Source organism: Streptopelia decaocto (genome assembly GCF_964273445.1).
Source record: "Streptopelia decaocto genome assembly, chromosome: 4".
NCBI classification, from domain to species: domain Eukaryota; kingdom Metazoa; phylum Chordata; class Aves; order Columbiformes; family Columbidae; genus Streptopelia; species Streptopelia decaocto.
Window position 1 is genome coordinate 49,133,550 of NC_138658.1, and position 22,010 is coordinate 49,155,559.

Genomic DNA, 22,010 nt, shown 5'->3' on the forward strand with positions numbered 1-22,010 from the left:
AGTCCACAAAAATTATATACTTCAGTTGAGTGTATTTCTTACAAAATCTGCTTACTCCGAAGGTGGAGATTAAATGTTATGGACTAGGCAAGGGATGTCTAATGCAAAGCTTTTTATTTCCATGGGACTGATTTAGAAACATCTCAGGATTAATAAATGAGGCCATGGAGTCATGGCTTCCAGGTCTTATTCTAAGAACTGGTTAAAAGTAATTCTTCAACTTCTTTTACATAGTTACCAGCATGTATGTTTATAGACCTATACTGTATCCCTCCTAGTTTCAGCTTTCCACACTGAAGAGTCCTAGTCTTGTCAAACTTACCTTATACTGAACTTACTACAGTTCTCTGCATTTTCATCTGGAAGGAGCAATGGGATCATAATTGCAGTAATCCACAAGCGGAAGCTCTAGGGGCTTGAGTAAAGGCTGAGTAATGGTTTTTATCTTGAGGTTTTTATCTTTTTTTTTTTTTCTTTTGTGTATTTATAATTATGATAGCAGTAATAGTACTTCTTTCATAGTGATTCATAACAGCCTATATCACTTTTTTATATAACTTACCTGGGAAGTGTAGAAAGTTCCATGGTGATTCCAGCATCTCTTTCCTACATGATGGTGGCTAATGTACTGCCTATTGCATAGGTACAATAAGGGTTATTGTTCTCCACATGCATTACTTTTCACATAGGAACACTGATCTTTCTGCTGAGACTACAAACAGTGCAAAGAGGAAATTCAGAGATCTATTCTACCTCTAAGAATTCCTCCAAGCTAAAGGAATGAGGAAATGAAACAGGTTATGCCCATGCTCTGTGTCTGTGAACAGGAGACTTCAGCCTCACCGTACACACTGGGCCAAACCCAGCCCTAATTTAAACAGGTACCCACTAGTTTGGAAAGATTATTATGTTTTTGCTGAATTTGCTCACTATCGTCTGTTGACAAAGTTTTCTCTAGTCATTAAAGATCTCAGCCATCTCTCTTTTATGCAAGAACATTTTATTCAAAACATTCTGGGATTTTGAAGAGAGCCCTGAACATTTGCTGCAATCAGTCCCATCACTGTCCCCAGTGAAGTCTCTCTCAGCCCTGGGGGCTGGAGTTTCTCTGCTCATTTCCAGTAGTTCAGACAAATTCCCCTCACTAGTTTGTTGGGGGCTCCTATGGTCATTTAAATTTTACTTATTCATAAAGGAATAGCTGAGGCATTATCTTGGATAAAATTAACAAAAAATATTCTGAGAAAATACGGGGCCTATCATGCCTTATATGGCTTGGTGTGGTTTTTTTTGATATGTTTTTGGTTTTGTTTATTTTTTTGTTTTGTTTTGTTTTTTCTGTTTGTGGGGAGATATCCCTAAAGACTTTGACTGAGTGAATTTCTTTTTGTGTTAAGTCAACACTGTAATAAAAGCCCATTCAGAGATGCCGATTCTTTAATTGAGTCTCCAGTGACTTTTCTTTGTGGATCTTCTTCTGTTCTGATACAAGCTTTCTATGCATTATTAGTCAGTAATGTATGGAGATAATACCTTGAAGAAGTGCTATATCCAAGCAGGCATGAATCAGTTATTGAGACTTGCCTCAATGAAGTTTAATTCCCTAGAAGATAAACAAGTAAGAAGAAAATCCATGTACACAACTTGTTCATTGCACAGAAAGGAAAGAAATTAATGAACCCATCTGAAGCCATAAGAGACATCAGCATGGTTGCACACCCTGACCCGTTTCAAGCACTCTTCAATAAGTTTGGAATATATTGGTAAAGAAAGTACAGTATGGATAAAAGCTCTCTTGGTGCTTATGTTCAGATGTAGGTGGAATGATTTCTCATCATTTTTATTGAAGTCATAGTAAATACAGTGTGCATTGACCTCTTCTCAGTCTGCGTGTGCATGTATGCAGCAAGGGAGTGGATTCAGTGACATATCTCCTGACCTCATCTTCACTGAAGACAGAGAAGATGATGCTTTAACATCATCAGCTGTTTGATTTCCTTTCCACTAGCCATAATTAACATTTATTCAGGCAACATTAGGAAGAACATAAATATTTCAAAGCAGCTAATTACAGCATCGAAAACATCCTCCAAGCTATTCGTTTAATGAGGATGTGCTTTGTTCCTGCAATAGTGTAACATTAATCTCATCAAGCAATTAAACAAAACAAAAACAGATACAACAGAGAAATATGTATTTTTTTTTCTCCCATTTACAAGAATGTTCACTTGCACTTCAGTAAGTTCCTTCTGACCATCATAAGCTATCTAAACCTCCTATAAACTGAGATTCAAACTTGAAGAACATACTCTGTGAAAATTTGCAGATTTCAGTAGAAATATTGTTTTGGTATAAACGTGAGTTTGGGCTATAATGCAAATCTACATTTTAGTTAAAAGTTATATTGTTTCTTTCTAGTATGTGACTAGGAGAATTACAGTTATGCCCAAATGAGTTTACCTCATCCATATATCAGGAAATGCAAAACTACACTGATGCTCATAGTAAAAAGGCGTAATCTAAAATTGATACTGGGCTGGAAGTACTGGAAGAGAGTAGCCTGCTAGGATTCAGACAATGTATCTGTTGGCGCAAATAGGATTGTGTGTTTAACGGCTACTGCTTTTGCCTATTAACAGGAATCTGCTGTAAACAAAATTTACATTTCAGATGTAAGATTATGGAGTAATACACATCCAAGCATACAGGGAAGATTTTTTTTTTTGCTTGTTTGTTAGTTTTGTTTTGTTTTCTGGTTAATGGAAGACCAGAATTTTTCTGTCTGGAAATATATCTCTTCATCTTCAAAATCTCTTTTAATACATTCTTGTGCAAGCAGACTCATCAAAATGTTTTCAGTCTGCAGTATTAAAACACATTGCACGAAAATGCAATTTGTGGACTAATCAGAGTACTTTCAACTGAAAATGAAGTTTTATTTGAGATGTATCTTTTTTTTTCACTTTTCTTAAAACACTCTGCATCTGCGTGGGTACAGAATGTTTACAGGTATCTCACTGTTGAATTATTAAAGACGGCAGTTTATTTTATTTCACAATCTATTAAATATTTAACAAGAAATTAATAATAAAAATGAATAACAAATTAAATCTTTCCTTAAGCCAAGGCTCGGAACACTGATTCATTTGAATCAAGACAGTTGAGGGGGTTACCTTGCAGTGCTGATTACTTCCCATTTATGATAATGTCTTCTAAATAACTGTCTTCTGCTTCTGTTAACAGAAAAAAAATGCAGTTCCTCGATTTGGATTGTTTTAAAACAACTCTTTTAATGAGGTAAGCATAAATACGACAATACATACAAAATACAGGCTTCTTTAATTTATGTACTGATCTGATAACTGGTTTTCCACTGACAAAAGGGTTGGCTCTGTCCCCAGCCATATTAAGACAAGTTTTACTACTGAATCTGATAGAGAAGATACTTCTATTACTAAGAAAATTTGATACCATCTTAGCATGCTGCTTGACAAAGCTTTCAAAGTTTTGATGGCCTGTCAAAACGTTCGGGGTGGCAGAGCACAATTTGTAGCACCACAAGTGATAAGGGTGAAGGCAAAGAGCAGATAGCAACGCCGTAGGGATAACTCAAAGTTTTCTTTGATCTCACAGTAACAGCCACCGCTCTTGTCAGGTAGCTTTACTCCAGCACCCACCGTTCACCCCCCGGTCAAAACCCACTGCAACCGTCAAAAACTGCCCAGCAGGGGCACCCACCGCCCCAGCAAGGGTCATACGTGGATCTGCCGCCCGGGGTGCGAGTGGGGCTGAGTCACGCGGGGGAGGTGGTGGGGGTCTGGACAGGGGCGGCCGGTGGGCGGCGGGCAGGGCGGCTGACGCGCCCTCCCTGACTCAGGCTGATGCTCGTCCACGTGTCAGGGAGATGTTAAAAGTTTGGGCAGGGAGGGGGGCATGCCCAGAAGAGCTTCTGGCAGGGTGGCAGCGCAGGGGACACCGCGGCCATGGGAAACCTCTGCCACCAGCAGCCCCCCGCAGCCCCTCCACGGCGAAGCCCGAGGAAGGCAGGGGACGGCGCGGCGCTGCCGGGCTCCCCGCTGCTTCTCCTCCTCCTCCTCGCCTCCTCGATGTCTGCTTGCAAAGGTGAGCAGCATCTCTCTCGCAACCCAGCCCCGCATTTTTTTTTTGGGGGGGGAGGGGGTGTCCCCAGCAGTCTGCCAGCCCCGCCAGGGTCTGCACAGCGGGGGGCTGCTGCGTGCCGCCGCCTGGCGCCCGGCGGGGCTGGGAGCGGGGCAGGGACGTGCAGGAGGCAGCAACTGCCTGAGCACGGCTTCGGGGGTTGGTGTTGGGGGTTTCCCTCGCGTATCCCGGCAGGATTACTTTGTCCTGACAACTGTGCACTCCAGAGAAGTGGGGACGTGGGTTTCGTTAAAAGGGATTTCATTTCATACAATTTACTCTGGTTTAAAAGCTAAGAAAAGGGAAACGAGGTGTATCGCTGAATTGTAGGAAAATTTAGGACCCTCTGGGAATCCCTTAACCAAACCTGAAGCAAGATTTATTGCGTGAGGAATGCCTGGAGGAAGGGTTAAGTGGGAGAGGATAGAGCCGCTGAGTGGCTTAAAGCATAGAGCTTGATTATCTCGATTTAATTTGAAACGTTGTCTTGCACCTGAAAACTGCTGGTTTTGTAGCAGAGTGCTTGTGGAACGAGCACAGCTAATGGGCTTTTTAACGAAACATACTGTCTTTTCTATTCTGTTTTCCCAGTCCAGATAGATTAACCACTCACACCTCGTGAGGTAACACTACAAAATAAGTTACTGTGCAAGGAATAGTTCTGCTTTGTTTGTATTATATGGTATGAGTGTGTGAGTTGCTTTCATTAGGAGCTTTTCTTCTGATTTGTTGTGGGGTGTTTTTTGTTTGGTTGGGTTGGTTTTTTTGGTGTTTGTTTGTTTGTTTGTTTGTTTCCATATCAAGAATCAAAGAAAATCAAAGTACACCATACATGACATTCTGTTAAAAATAAATTCTGGAGATATGGAAGAGAGGAGGGAAGGAAAAGGATGGCAAAGAGGTGCAATGGCACACAGTATTTCATCATTGTTCTTAAAAATATTATTGCCTGGATCTCCTGTAGGGAGAGCAGTGGAGGGAAGAGAAGATTTAAGAAGTGAATCCCAGGTTGAAAGCTGAATGAAGTTGTGCATCTGGCATTCTGCTGCCTTGGAAGAAGCTGAGTTTTTATAAGTCATCAGACTATATCGTAGACCGTCAGTTTTGTAGGACTTCCTCCTATATGCTCCTTTTGAATAGGATTGTTTTCCTCAATAGCACTCTTTTATTTATTTTCCCGTCATATGGGTATTTTGTGTATATTACAAGATAACTTACTGTTTCCCTGTGTGTGCTGTTGTGTGTAAATGACTGAAGTCCCAAGGGCTGCAGCACTGTTCTGGATGGGGTGATGAAGGGACACTGCTCAGCACTGGGGGGCACATAGTCCCAGGTGTGAGCACAAAACAGATGGGACTGCACATGAAATAGGAGTTTTGTGAATGAGTTAAGAAGAGTAAAGGAAAGTTGTGAGCTAGTGAAATAATTACATCTCCTCTGTCCAAAAGTTTATGCTCTGGACAACAATGACAACAACAAAGTGCAGGCTCTAATATTTAGGCTTTATTGCCTGTTTCCTTAAGCTTTACAGGCTATGGGATTTCTTCTGCTCACCCTGGAAAGCCTTGGGAAACAGACAATGGTAGAAACAGTGTTCAGTGACAGGCAGACAAAGTTTTAGTGGGTAAGGTGTGTTAATTTGAAGTGTCGCCCAGTCCCACTTTTGGCAACCAGGATACCAGTCCCAGGCAATACTTCTTCAATTTTAACATATTAGTTTAAAAATTGGGAACAAATGAAGAGAATTCTAGCACCTTTAATTTATTTGGTGTTTTATTTGGTGTTCTTTCTTGAACAAAAACAAACATCCAATAAAGCAAATTTTAACTGAAAAGCAGTTTTCTTGTTATGTTATCCCACTTCTACATAATGTAAAATTAGAATGCTTTTTTTTTTTTTTTTTTTTGAAGCATCCAGAATTATTACTCATCTTAAATCTGCGCCAGTAGCAAAATGTGGTTTTGAAATCCACCCCTAAATGCCTGGAACTAGCTACTGTTGCAATTATTGTTATTAGTGGTACATGCAAAACCAATTGAGATGATGGGCATTCATACACTGCTAACCTGGCCATTCTAGCTAAGTCTGCCTTCACCTCTTTGTTTAATTTGGTTCGATTCTTTGAAAAAAAAAGTGACCACAGGTAATTATAGACTGTTTGGGAGGTTATAAAATCTCTATTGACCTGAGGTCTTTAAGAACAGCGTATAAAAGCGTCAGGCATGGGTAATGGGCAGCAGCTTTGGGCAGGGGGATAAACTGAATGACTTTCCAGGGTTTCCTGCAGTGCTCGGACTGTAGAGATAAAGCACCAGTCTCCACCCCAGTGAGTTACAACACATCCTCTCACCAATGTGCTTGTGTGGCGTCTACTGTACTCACAATTCAGTGATGCTCATTTCTATTATTTAGAGAGACTCTACTAATACACCGCTAATAGAAATATATGTCCAGATAAAATAACAATATGGAAAGGTGGGTATTCTGGGCACTGAGTTGGGAGGGACATTACCAGGTCTGCAGCCTCGGTAGGCAGAGATGGAGAAAGGAGCTGCCCCCAAGCCAAGCATGGCATCACTGCAGCACTACGCAATTAATAACATATTTAATCTTCTAAGGGACTGAGCTTTTCCACATTACATATACCAGGCAAAGGAAAAAAAAGCCATTTACGCATATAGTGTTTTTGAGAAGGTACATCCTTATAATTTCTATTATTCATATGCAAGTGTACATTACATAGCACTTGTTTAATTGTAACATACAACAAAGCAGAAGGTACAATCCAGATTCTCAACTTGTTGGAGGTGAGCTGAGTTTTTGGAAAGCTTGAGGCTGTAGCTGCTGGAGTGTGTTTTCCTGAGCAGGTCGTAGCATCTGAGAGCTGTCCCACAAGTTTTCTTGCCTTCTACTTATTGCTGAGAATGGACTAATGTTAGCCTGACCCTTGCTGAAAGCTGGGTAACTTCCACACTAGGAGATGTGAGCAACTGTATCTGCTTTGAGCTTGTGAAGAAGCTTCCTGCTGCAGTGCTGCAGGCAGGAAGCACCGGACAAATCCCACGACACCTGGGGCCACAGGCCTCCTTAGACCATACAGCTCTCAGACCTCCCAGTTAATAATGAGTGTGCTGGGTATCATATTGTGGTCAAAGTTTTTATTGAAATCACTGACATGGGATAATTGTACAAATGGCCTTTGCTGTACAGCATTGCTAAGCACGGTTTGTGGTTCCAGGTGCACCAATGCCACCCCAAGCACTCGAGGCAGATCAGGATTTGCAGCTGTGGAAAGAGGTAAGCAGGATCGGCCCTATGGCAGACTCTCATTTCTGCTGTGTACATCCTTGCTACAGTCACACCTCAATCTCCAGCACTTCTCTTGCACGTAGTTCAGGTGCTGCTTCTTTCAGTCCTTCTTCTCCTGCACTTCTCCTATCCTGACATCAACAAAGAGGTGAAACATCTTATTTTCCAGGTTTTCTGAACAGTTGTTCTAGGAAGATGTTGAAGCTGCGTGTTGAGATGTTGTTTGGAGAACTACATTTGATAACTGTTGTCGTAAAACTGTCAGTGACCAGGCAGTCACTGTCCCTGAAAGCAACACTGTGTCCCGCCTGGTATTTTCATAGTCTGTACAGGATATACAGTAATTTTTTCCCAACTCATCCAATCTTCTTGCTTCTTCCATTCCACACACAGGGCTGGGATGCTGTATTTAACTCTTTCCTGGCCTCTCAGTTTACTAGGTAAGGGATAATGTACTGTGTCAATTAGCCCCTCTAACTTTTTGCTACTGATTGCTATCATAACTTCCACTGTCATCTTTGAAATGAACATTTGTTTTGACTTTAGGATGTGACACATGTGTTAACAAGGGCTCTGCATAACATGCAGAGAGTGTCTAGCCAGCACCTTGCATGCCCTGGCATTGCTGTAACCTTTAAGTATTCTGTTGACATTTAGTTTTGTCTAATAGCTTCTGATAATAATAAAAAGCAAGTGACTCACCAGGGATACAGATACAGAGAGTAAATTTCTTCCTATTGTGGCCACTGCAGGAGACACATCCCTTGCCGCCAGTTCCCCTGAACTCATTTCAGAAGCCTCAAACACCAACATATTTCTAGACTGGCACTTGAACAAGCCCTGGTGATATTTATATCTTGGGCGAAAGTGTTTTTTTGGGAAGTAAGGTCCTGATAGCTTTTAGGAGTTCATGAAAAGGAGTTATTTACATTCTGGATTGAAAAATGCTATTCTGTACATTTCTGCATTTATTGCTAAGATTCACTGGTTGTAACACAAGGATTTGTCCCTACACCAAGTGTAAGGCAACGTTTTCATTGATTTTGGTGAACAAAAAAGTATGCATAAGATACTAAATTCCATGTAAGATTGTGTAATGTAAGCAATATAAAACTTACCATTACAACAAGAATCATGCAGGACTGGGGAGGGTCTAAGGAAAAAAGGATTAGTTGCATTGTTATATAACCGGAATCAACCTGATTACAGAATCATACTGGTTCACCAGAGTTTCTTGGAGTGAAAAGAATCAGCTCTTCCCCGTTTGTTACTTTATTAGTGGACCATTCAGGAGAAGTTGTGTCTCTAAATTAACCTAGTATTTCCCAGGAATGACTCTGAGTGTATAAATATGGGAACTCTGTAACTAAGTGTTGTGTTCCTTTCCTCTCTCTCACATCCTTTTGTTTCTTTGTTATTTAACCAATCCCAAACAATTCACAAGTTCCCACCCTCAGGCCACATTTCTGAGATAGGAGAGAAAATTACTAAGAAGATGCATCAAGGATGATAGAAACTATTACATTTTTATTTTTATTTTCTGTGGCTTTTCCTCAGCCCTTGCTTCATCCATGCAGGTTTTAGCTGAGGGAGACTTTGCCTTGCACTGTGCCCAACACAAAGCAGTCTCTGGCTTGTCCTGCTACTGAATGATGGTAGTTGTCTAAGAGTCACCTCCAGCTACAAATCAAGCACATATATGAACAAACAAAACCAAAACAAAACAAGACAAAAAAAAAAAAAACCTTCACCAAGAGGAAACAGCAAAGTTTTAACTTAGGCTACCAAAATGACTTCAGCTTGTTTTGTCATTCGCTGCTGATTTCTCCTTCTACATTTTCTTACTCTGAAAGTAGTGAAGCTGAACTAATATACCCAGAGATAAAAAACTGCAAGATGAAGGGAAATGAGAATGGAAAATATGTGTTACCAACAAAAACTATCTGAAAGGGGAATTCTGTGAGCTATTAGCTTTCCCACTATCTCTGCTAATGCTTTCTCATGGATTGTCTCTAGAGAAATGAATCATCTCTTGTCTTGAAGTACTCAGATATGCACTATTTGTTTATTGCTTTTTTCATTTAATGTTTTCAATGCTAAAGAGTGTTGTTTAGGGCTTTTTACCTATAATGAAATAATAAGAGTCATTGCATTGCCTACTCTTTATTAAAAACAAAAACAAAAAACAAAAACCAACCAACCAACAACAACAACAAAAATGCAAAACAAAACACCAAACCCAACACATTGCTTTATGCAGTCTGTGAACTAGATGATTGGCAATGCTTTTTGGCACCTAGACAAACAGTATCAAATATTCAATGGAAGAAATGGTGCATAACAATGCAGGCTGCTATTGATACAATTTTAAAGTTATATAATGAAAAGTTAAGCCTCTTCTTTCATTATTATTAAATCTTCAGTTGGAGTACTGGCAATTTTTTCTTTTCCTTGCAGGATCCTCTGAGATTTCAGCACTGACAATATTACTTCCATAAATTCAAATACCCATAATTCCATTTATTCTTCCTCCCCCATGAATAACTTAAAAATATTCAGTGTTATGGGACTCCTAGAATGCCATATTAGAAAAGAGACAACAGGAGGATGTAATTAATTGTCTACACAAGGTTGTGAACAGAAGGGAGACAATGGGTAGGAATTCATTACTTCTCCCAAGACAAGATGGTGATAGCACCGCATGAAGCTGGTTTGGAAAAGACTGATCCAGACAAACACAAGGGGTATTTCGCACAGTGTTTAGGAGACCCTCACCACAAGACATTGTGGATGCTGAAAGTTTACAATGCTTCAGAGAGAGATTGCTCAAATTCACAGCACAGAAATCCTGTGTTTGGAGAGCATGGACTTTACTAGACCACTGGTCTCTTTTTAAGCTCTTCCTGGGTGGCAGTGCATGGCCATTTTTGGAGATAAGATGCAGAGCTAAGTGGACATTTATTTTGATCCAGCTGAAGTGGCTGGTGGGGGGTGGGTCTTTTTAGTTTGTTTTGTGGATTTGTTTGTGTTTTTTTTGCGTCCATGTGTGTAACATTCCGTACCGTGCCGACATGTTTAAGTTCAACAGCAGTGACTTCTTCCACAGTGCTCTTTGAGTTTAGATCCCTTGAAATATATCAAATATATCTCTTAGTAGCACTGTGATTTGGGAACCACCTCCTTTGAACAAAATCTTGTAAGGGTCCTCATTTGCCTAAGAAAACAGTGCAGACCTCAGGTGTTGGCTGCTTGGTGACTCACATAAATTGGCTGGCATGCATAAGTTGTGCTGGCACATATCATAATAACTTAAGACTTGTGTGTGTCATATACCTGCAGGGATGGAGGAGTTGTGTTTGAGGACTGCTCACTGAATCACTTGCTTTACTTTTGTCATTTTCTTTGCAGTTTTGTATAACCCAGTGATATCACAGAAGATATTTTATTTCATAGCCCATATCCCACATGCTTAAAATAATAATTTGAAATATGACTTAGTTTGAGAAGGTTACAAATAAGAGGGGCATGAGGCAGATATAAGAATAAAGGACACAAATATGTATGTGTTTGTTCAGCTCAAGCAAGTATGAAGATTTTTACCTTGTAAAGGGCTTTTTCTCCCTCTTGAAGGCAAAATATTTAATTAATGTACCTATAAAGATTCCTTATGGTGGACAACCTTTAGCTCCACTGAACTGTTTCTGAAAATACACATATTTCACTTATTTTTATTAATCTGACTTTTTAAAAAAGGACTGTGTGAACTTTTACAGATAGACGATGCATGTTCTGCCTACCTGTCCAGAGATTCTCAGCCTCAGGTGAGTCACACTGAGGTTACTTTGCTATTTTGATACTATTTGCTATATGCAGTAAGATTGGAAGTGTGATACCTGAATTCATGTTTTCTTTGCATTAGGCATCCAGTGCACTGGAAGAACTTTGTTTTATGGTCATGGGATTTCTCCAGAAACCAGAGGTAACACACTCAAAAGACTACTTAGCATTTCTGAAGCCTGATCTCTCAGTGTGCCAGAGTCTACAATGAATTCTAAGGACTCAATATCTGAAGTGTCACTTGGTGCTGGAAGTAATACTATCGGTTCTTACTCTGAAATGCTATGTGTCCTAATCCAACACCTGTTAGAAATAATGAGGAGACTTCAATGTTTGGAAAATAATGTCCAGGTTGGATATAAGGCTTTCTGTGTTTTTATTGCTCTAGATTAGAAGAATGATGAGCTCTCAATTGAGAAATGAATTTACTAAGGAAAGTATAGGGATATACAAAGAAGCAACCACCAAACCCATCAACTCTTCTGGAGAGTAATCAATGCTCTCTAAAGAGTTTGAAAAGAGCAGTCACATTGATAAGCAAAGACACGTAATAGATCTGTCAAGGAAGGATGATATTCTAATCCAGTACTGAAAAGTTTATAGTGTAATCAAAATTGCCCATTGCTTTTTTTTTCTTTTTTTTTTAATAAATAAAAGCTTCTCTACTGATTATTATTCCTACAGGGTTTAGATGAAAAAGACAACACCAAAAGGGTAAGATTTCTATGTATGTTTTATGATCACACTAAAATTGTCAAGAAAATAATAACACCCTTGCCCTGTTTTGTAGTAAAACCCCACTTTTAATTTTTTTGAACAGTTCTTATTTCATTATTCTAAGACTCATGACTCAGGCAACTCAGACAGCATGGTAAGTGGCACAGCATCTCCTTGTGAGTACACATGTGCTTTTGTGTAAAAACAAGGTAATGTTCCTTTCTCCAGTAGTCTCTCCAACCATATAGCAAGCTCAGAACTGGGAGCTTTGTGTTTGAGATATACGATGTGTTTTAATAACATGGGAGAGGATCATCAATACTGGCCAAGTGTGCAAAAAACCAACCAAACACCCATAGAATCCAAACTGCATCTTAATCTTGTAGTTACAACATTTAAGAATCAGATCAAATGCTTATTTTTGGTACTGGAACATAACATATGCAGTGAAACTGTGGATTTATAGAAGCAGAGAACATGACCATAAAGATAAAGAATTATTAATGATTTTTATTAATTATTAATTAAACTTTGTGTATTTATTTGTGCATGTCAAATATGTATCAGGCAAAATAAGTCAGACTTTGGATTATATTTCAAATGAAAAGTATGATTTTAAAAATAGCCTAGAATTGTTGCTATAAAAATATTCTCATAAGCCAACAATATAATCCAAAGTATGTGTGACCCATTCTTCCTTTTATAGTGCAAACATAATTCGTTATTTCTGTGTATCTATGTGTTTTTATATGTACAATAGGATTTTGAGAAAGTTAAACATATTCATCACTGTAGGGAGGAAATTCACACTGTCAAAGCTCAATTAGAACTGAAGCTGGCCAATACTGTGAAGGACAATAAAAAAAGGCTTTTTAAAATATATTAATGGCAAAAGGCAAACTGGAAGTAACATTGGCCCATTACTTGATGAGCATGGTCACCTTATTAACAGGGACATAAACAAAGCTGAGACATTTAATGCTTTTTTCACCTGGGTCTTCAACACTGGTGATGGACTTAGGAACCCACATAACCCAGGGTTGGAAAACCATGACTGCGAGAATGATAAATTCCCAATTAATCCAGAACTTGTATGGGATTCATCACTCCAGCTGAATTCCTACAAGTTGATGGAGCCTGACCGGATTCATCCAAGGGTGCTTAAAGAGCTGTCCAACATCATAGCGAGACCTCTCTCCATGATTTTTCAATGCTCCTGGGAATCTGGAGAAGTTCCAGTTGACTGGAAGCTGGCAAACGTCCCAGTCTACAAGAAGGGCAACAGAAATGACCCTGTCAGCCTCACTTCAGTGCCTGCCAAAATCATGGAGAAGATTGTTCTGGGAGTTTTTGAAAAACATCTGAATGACAACGCAATCATTGGTCCAAGACAGCACGGCTTCATGAGGGGAAAGTCCTGCTTAACAAACTTAATTTCATTCTACGATAAGGTTACCCACCTAGTTGACCAATGGAAGAAGTTCAACGTGATCTTTTCGGATTTCAGTAAAGCCTTTGAGACTGTCTCTCACAGTATCCTCCTGTACAAGATGTCCAGCATTCAGCTGGGTAAACACACAATGCAGTGAGTGAGCAATTGGCTGACGGGCCAGTCTCAAAGCGCTCTAGTAAATGGGGTTATGTCAGGCTGGAGACCAGTCACTAGCGGAGTTCCACAGGGATCCATCTTAGGGCCAGAGCCCTTCCATGTCTTTATAAATGACTTAGACTGAGGACTTGAGGGAATACTTAGCAAGTTTGCCGATGACACAAAATTAGGAGGAGTTGTCAATACTCTCAAGGGCAGAGAGGCCCTGTAGAGGGTTCTGGACAAATTGGAGAACTAGGTGATCACCAACTGCATGAAGTTCAACAAGGGCGAGTACCGGATTTTGCACCTGGGACACGGCAACCCTGGCTGTACATACAGACTGGGGAATGAGATGGTGCAAAGCAGCTCCACAGAGAGGGATCTGGGGGTTCTGGTTGATGGCAAGTTGAACATGAGCCAGCAGGGTGCCCTGGAAGTCACAAGGGCCAACTGTGTCCTGGGTGCATCAAGCACAGCATTGCCAGCCGGGCAGGGAGGTGATTGTCCTGCTCTGCTCTGCACTGGTGCGGCCTCACCTGGAGCACTGTGTGCAGTTCTGGGCACTACAGGATAAAAAAGATATTAAGCTACTAGAAAGTGTCCAGAAGAGGGCTATGAAGTTGGTGAAGAGTTTGGAGAGGAAGCTGTATGAGGAGTGGCTGAAGTCATTTGGTTTGTTCAGCCTGGAGAAGAGGAGACTAAGAGAAGACCTCACTGCAGTCTACAGCTTCCTCACAAGGGGAGGAGGAAAGGCAGGTGTGGAACTATTCTCTCTGGTGACCAATGACAAAACCCAAGGGAACGGCAGGAAGATGTGCCAGGGGAGGTTTAGGTTGGACATTAGGAAAAGGTTCTTCACCCAGAGGGTGGTGGAGCACTGGAACAGGCTCCCCAGGGAGGTGTCACAGCCCCAAGCCTGACAGTGTTCAAGAAGAGTCTGGACAATGCCCTCAGACACATGGTGTGAACTGTGGGTTTGTCATATGCAAGGACAGGAGTTGGACTTCATGGTCCTTGTGGGTCCCTTCCAACTCAGGACATCCTATGATTCTATATTAATTTTTTCTCATTTCTTAACAATCATTAATGTCCATTCTTGCCTTGTTCTTTACATTTCTTCAGAAATATGTGGTATATTTCCTAGAAAGTGATATTGGTGGCATTGGGGTCAATGTTTTCATGATAGAGCAGCTCTGGAGGTTTTAATGGTGATCAAGGCACAGTGAAATGGACTATTTCTGCTGCTGCTCCTGCTCCAGAGGTTATTGCACCCCCTTCATCCCCATCCCCAATACCTTTACCCCTGCCTGCCTCCAGAGATCACTGCTTTCTCACTTCTTCTGCTTAGCTGTTCAGGTGACTATTTTCTAGCCCAGTTCTCAGAGACCCTAACTTAGGTGAGACCCATCATTGTTTGGCTTTATTAACTTTTCTCTACTAACTGCAAGACAGATCCCAAGTGGCCAGCTGGGGTGACCTTTTAACTCCTCCGCTACACATCAGACCTCTACTTTTCAGCTATTCTGATGCCACACTGCCTACCTTAAGCAGACATTGCAAAATTGGGTCCAAGTGGGCAAGCTTATTTTATCTATTAAATATATTATCAGTTCAGTAACTCTAATTATTCCAGAAATTCTATTTGCCTTTATCACTTTTCTAAGAAGAGTTGTATAAAAAAAAAAGGGATTATTTTAAAATTATGTTTATATGAGCTGAAAGTTGAAATTGGTTGACAGAACATGGGTTTTCTACTTTACTTCTCTCTGTGGACCTCTCTCCACAAGCCCACATGGTTGTGTTTTGCCAGGGCGGCACTTACATTTCACACTATGCCACTGTGCTTAACCAGCCTGCGTGCAAGCATAAAGTCTTGTTGAAATCAAGGAATTTTAGGATTTGAGCTTGTCTTTTAGGTAGAGTAACCAGTGCCATGGTTACAAATTTTACTTGAGAATTGATCCCTCCTGCAAACTATTTTCTTGTAAAAAACAAACAAAAACAAAAATCAAAACAATAACCACAACAAAACACAAACAAAAACAACCAACCAAACAACCCACAAAAAACCAAAACCCAACATTTGTCTTGCTGCAATTTAAGTTACTTTGAAGTAAAATCAACTTTTCAGTACAATGGAGATCAAAGCTGCTAACTTCCATTGGCAGATAATAATAGAAGTGCTAGTAGGAGTGGTGTATTTCTCTGTACCAATCGAAGAGGTGGACCAAAGTCTGAATAATTGCAATTGCCTGGGCAAGAAGTCTGTAAACAGTTCTGAGCTTTCAGTGAGTCAAGGTGAGGACACATAGCTTTTCCCGTCATTGCTGTTTGAGTCCCATTCATAGTGTAAATATAAATGTTGGTTCCTGTTTGTTGTCAAGTCAGAATGTTTAAAATTATGTTTCTCAATTAACATCTTCAGTTCTTTTTTGGTGCCTCTTTGGTCCATAAGTCAATATTGCGGGAAGAGACTTTTTTTCTGCATCATAAGGTCTGAATTTCATTGTTGCTCATGTGTCTGTGTTCGTGTCCTCTCAGTCGTCTGTCCTGCATCCCTTGCTGCAACTTGTTCCCCAGCTAAATGAGAGAAGACTGAAGAGATATGAAGAAGACGTATGTATCTTGAACTCTGCATGCTTGCTTTCTCACACTTTGTGATTCATCAGCTCTTCTAAACATGTCCTTGTAGACCTTTCTGCTCATAACATTTTTTATTTTCATGATTTAAAAGTAACTCTATAGTGTTTGGGAATGAGTCCAGGGTGGGCAGATATAACTTTGTGGCAAAAGGCAAGCATTTTATCAAGCTACTTTTGGAAGTTATATTATTTTCATCAAATTTTTAAAGTAGAAATGAATGAATGAATGACTATGAGTATTACATGTTTCCTTAGTAATTTTTTCAAGTGGCTGATTTTTAAAAGTCCTGTCACTTATGATTTGTATTATTGTACTCATAACTAGTAGTACATGGAAATATCAACAGTTAGAATTCCAGCCATAACTGCTGTGATAACCAGCAGTCTTCAATTTGCAATCATGACGTGACACTTATGTTTACATGTTAACCCACCTACACACAGAAGCAAGTGCGTAACTAAGGTTGTTATTTCAGTGGGACTGTTCACATGCTCAGTGACAGGCTCTTGGCTACGTAAGAATCATAGTTCCACCTAAAAGTTTGAATGCAGAATTTGTGGCACTTTCAACTCCCATGTTGAGTAACAGTAACCCATATTTTGTGAATTACAGATACAGGAATCTTCTAGAATAGTCAGTGCTATCATAGGTAATTGGATTAAAGTAGATGGTGCAAAAACTTCATCAATCCTTAAGCAGAATAAGGGTTGTAGTCTGACTAGGATTTGTTTGAAAAGGAATGGAATACAGTCACAGTTGTATAATAGTAACATTTTTAAGAAAGAAGGTGTAATAACAAATGCCTCACTAGTTCAGGCTATATTTAATCAGTCCAGTAACCTGTGTGAAGCAGTGTCTTGCTGTGCATAGACAGGAAAAAGGTGGAAGGACCAGGGGAAGTGTGGAGTGATCAGTCCTCTGGTATCCTCTCTAGGTTCTGGCAGGGACATCCTAGAGAACTTCTGAGCTGAAGGCTTCATCTGGACTATTATGTAAAATAGTTAATGAATTTAACCTCCTTTGATTTATTTTTTTTTTTTTTACTATGTGTTTTCAATTATTATTTATATTGGAATATCTTCTAATTTGGCATTTAGGCCTAGAAAGTGAAGAGCTCGTTAATTCCCAATGAAGACGTCTAGTAGTAAATACATACTTGCATTCATTTTCTTCTGTACAGCTGAAGCCAAGAGAAGAAATGACATGGCCAACACTCACAGAATATAGCCATTTTAAAATATTAATATAAAGGAAACAATGAAAACAGCTCTAAACTGAATTGCATTTTATAGAAAGCAACTCTTTCTGATTTCCTGTTCTCAATTCCTGCAGTGAGTATCAGTTCCCTTGTTAAAGGTGTTGTTTACTCCTGTGCAGTGCATAAACACCAGACATTTACAAAGGGCTAGCACCTTCTGGAATCCATGTCCTTCGCACACTCTATTGGCTTTGGTATTTTTGCATTCACCTTATTTGTTTTAATGTCATAATTAATCTTTGAAATTAATCCATATTATGCTTATCGTATTTGTTTGTTTATATTTCAATATAAGAGTTTAAAATCCATTCTAAATGTTACTGCTGAGGCCCATAGCAATTTTTAAGAAAATTAAGAAAATACTGAAATAATCTGCCATCAAAAATAATTACCGTAATTATTCCCTGACTGTGAGGAAGCTATAAATCTGTTTTTCCAAGAGAATCTACCAGATGGGCTGATGGGGATATGGCCTGGGTAAATGTTAAAGCCAGTGGAAGATCAGAACAACCCTGCCTCAGATGAGCAGAGGAACTCCGGCCCTCTACGGATCAGGAAGCCCCAATGTCCTGTGGGCTGCCCACCTTTGACTGGACTGTCTGACCCCGGTGTCACAGAATGTGCTTCAGAAAGGGTCAGCTTGCTGACTTTTTTCTTTTTTCCTAATGCTGGAAAGAAAACCAGAGCCAGCTGTACATGAACACACTCAACTCTCTCCCCGGCCAGACAAGGAATTGAGAAGGTGGATTGGTGAAGGATGCTTTATTACATTGATTATTTTCCCCAGTTTGGACTGACATCAGATTTTGTCATGAATTTGATTCCTCTTGAGCTCCATCTTGACTCAAATAATGTAATCTAAGAAGCAGCAAGAGCACTTTATTGACAAGTCAATCTAAGAGATGAAACAAGAGAGCTTAGAAGGCAGGCACTAGGTTCTAAATAAACGTACTTCTTCATGAATACATATGTTTCTGTATACATGTATACATGCAGGCTTGTGAATATACATGCTTGTACACTATAGCATGTATTAGTTATTTTGTAACATTTCCAAACCCTTGGAAGTTCAGAAGGCATGGCTTATAATGAAGACATATTTTAGCCTCACTTGTTTTCTAAAACCAACCTCCTGACATGAAACCGAACAAGGAAACTGTAATCTTCTTTAAGGGGTGTCTGGCTGTAAGCAGGCAATCGCATATTAACATAAATCACAATTCCTTATTAGTAATTGTGCTCTTGATTCCTTTTATGTTCAAGATCAACTTCCTTAATTTGCAACACTGCCTGTTTTGTTCGTTTTTACTTTTGTTGACACATAGAATAGGAAAGGTAGAAAAATAATGAAACATAGCTAAGACACTCAAATGACGATGTACAAGACCCCATTAACAGACAAACTTTTAGCCTTTTAAAGATAAAAACCTATAGTATTTAATGGGTATTCCAGGTGATGTTAGAATGAGGTGGACAATACATATAAAAATAATGCAGATGTTTACATGCAGCAAAGAACTGAGTATAATGGTGTACCTGATGAACTAAGTAAAAATTAAAAGCAAGACTGAAAAATGATGTATAGTTTAAATTCTACATCCTTTGAAAGCTTCACTGGGTGTAAGCTACTCTTGTGTTTGGAAATGATGGGAGCCACCCTGTTTTACACAATTCTTACTGCATTAGGATAGAGCATGGAGTAATTTCTTTCAAAGACAACTCAGATTATGATCCTTACCAAAGAGATCATATGAGTCCAGTTTTTAATTGAGAAATACTGTAATTGCTAAATAAATTGAAGTTAAATTTTATGTTCTGGTAAGCACAAGATGAACTATTTTGTTTCTCAATTGGCCTGTCTCTTCACCTGCTGGGCAGACACTCTTATCTGATACTAACACAAGCAATGAGAATACTGTGTTTTAGTTTATGTGTTCTCTAATCATGAAGGTCTCATTAAGGCAACTAGATATGTCATGCTTTGTACTCGTTACAGTTAAATGGAATTTCTATTTTCTTCATCCTTCATTCCTCCCTCCTTGCTGTACAGTTCATTAGATGGTTGTTTCTCAACGTGGGCAGCACAGATAGGATAGAACATCATAAGTGCTGGTCTTTTATTTGGGAATTAACCTGGGAGGGCTGATCATGATACACCTCTGGGAACAGTCTGGGATCTCATTCCTGGGAGGACCCCAAGTATTTCTGGTGTTTTAAGCTTTGCATTGTTGTCCTTCTGCAAGGTACAAAGACCAACTCTATTTCATCTGTAGAGACTCCGCTATGGTGAAAACTCTCCAGTTGTGTCTGGGTAATGAAACCTAGAAAGTCAAAGGCAAAGGCTGCTCATCATAACTAGTACCATTCTAAAGCAATCTGAACTGATCCAAAACTTGAGGTGGAATTTGGCCTTCATTCGTGTGTTTTCTGCTGTTTCTACATGACAACACGAATTTCTTGTTATTGATATGGAGAAATATATATAAAGTATGCCTTAAGGGGCAAGACTGTATAGTACTACTGAAGAAATACTTTTAATATGTACACATGCAACCTCTCTATATGGATTCGCTTACAAGAGTAAATATGATTGAAAATACCTCTTTTTCAGGAAGAACTTAAAGGACCTGGAGGGATTCAAAGTAGAGGCTACTTTTTCTACAGGGTATGCTTTGACTTTTTTTCTTTCCATTCCGTGATGAGTGTTACAAAACAAAACGTAGGGAAACCAGTGAATTACAGTAAGAATTACTGTGACTGAGAAAACTTGTTTCAGTAAGAGCATCCCACCATTTAGGACTGCTCAAGATCTGCTCCAGTCATTTTCTTGGATTAAAATAAAGGCACAGTAGGAAGTTTTTGTACATATCTTAAATGTTTGTGTATACATGATACCATGCCGTGTCTTAATAAGTCATTGGTTATTATGTATATAATTCTCAGAGAAAGTTCTGGAAAATATGCCATCTGGACAATCCTCCCAACGCACTGTTCAATATGGTATGTTTGCATGGGATATAAATACAATGCCATGCTTACATACTGTACTAAAACAGATACTGGGCCTGAGCTTCACATTTTCCTTGTTTTGACCAGTAAGATTAGAAACTAGATACAGAAATTCTCTTGAGAATGAAACTACTCTGTTCATCTTTGATGCCATAGAGCCTTTTTACTCTATTTTTGCAAAATTGAGCAAGTTAAAGATGGCAAGTCAAACTTAATAATAATTCTCTTTAATTTGGTTAATCTTTTATTTTTCTATTTAATTAAGAAAGTGCCTAATGAAAAGAAGGCAAGTTTGTACAGTTATACTTCTTATATATCAGGATTGGATCTTTAGACTTCTTATGACAGGTCAAAGTTATGGGTAATATTAACACGGATGCATTCATGCTAGCAGAGTGAAAAGCAAATTCTTATTAAGCTCATCAAGAGATTTCTTTTCATCAGCTTTAGTAGACATTGCATCAAGTTCCTTTGTAGTGCAAAGTATTTCTGAAATTATTATACCATGGTGAAAACGGAGAAACTCTTTGCCTATGTTAAAGAACACAGTCTAAAAATAAAACCACTGAGTAACATGTATTTCTTTGTTAATTACAACAAACACTTATAATGCAATAATAGCAACAATCTGGAAGCACATCTTAAAATGCAAAAAGAATGAGGGATAATGGTCTCTTAGAGTGACTTCTTGTGGCTTTCTCCTCCTTATAAAATCACACAAGATGGGTATAATTCATTCTTCAAACAGTATACAGTAATTTTTACTGCATAATTCTTCTCCAGAGGAGGAGACAATAACTGGCCTCAGGTTTATCTTTAATGATGATCACATTGGCAGAACTGAGAAATTTCCCAACTCCTATACATACCAAGTCGGGTGGGGCTTTGTTACTGAAACCAGGCAGTTTTATACAGTGCTTATTGGATATTTGTCTTTCAGCCACGCAATGGAAGGAGATCAGTGGATTTTCGCTAAGAAGGTATTTATTTAATGTTTTTAATCACAATCTGTATGTAACTTAGTTTATTTTATACACACTATTTATATTGACTAGTCTCATCAAGCCTTTAACTGTTTTGGCAACTCAGATTTCTGCAGACAAGCTTCTCCTAGGTGTGGTAAATTCACCTATCTTCAGGTGAAGTGACTAGAAACTGTAGGTACTCAAGTCCCAGAACTGAGAACACAAAGCTGTTTCAGGCAGCAAGAAATGGAAAATATCCCAGATCTGTAAACAGTTTGGAAAGTTAACAATGATGATAAAGCTATGTCAGGAAGAACTGATTCAACTACCTATCAAACACATAATAACATCCTGGGGGGAAGCCCCCTGTTCTTATACAGAAAAAAGTCTCGTGCTGAAACTGAGTACAGATTTCAGGTTTTAATTTCAAATCCTTCAACTCTTGTGATATGAAAAAGTTTCCCTATGCCAATGTTATAATGCTGTTTTCTAATACATCTTACATCTCTATCATGTTTTAAGT

General features: G+C 39.2%; 1 protein-coding gene across 1 annotated transcript; it reads left to right on the forward strand.

The window, feature by feature from the left end:
- Window positions 1-3,983: 3,983 nt before the first annotated feature.
- NMU (neuromedin U) lies at window positions 3,984-21,498 on the forward strand (the record flags this gene model as incomplete). The annotated part of the gene is made up of 9 exons (XM_082051250.1): window positions 3,984-4,122; window positions 7,397-7,455; window positions 11,241-11,288; window positions 11,387-11,446; window positions 11,989-12,018; window positions 12,125-12,175; window positions 16,154-16,228; window positions 20,125-20,178; window positions 21,463-21,498. The coding sequence occupies 9 exons, from the start codon at window positions 3,984-3,986 to the stop codon at window positions 21,496-21,498; spliced, it is 552 nt and encodes a 183-aa protein (XP_081907376.1).
- Window positions 21,499-22,010: the final 512 nt, after the last annotated feature.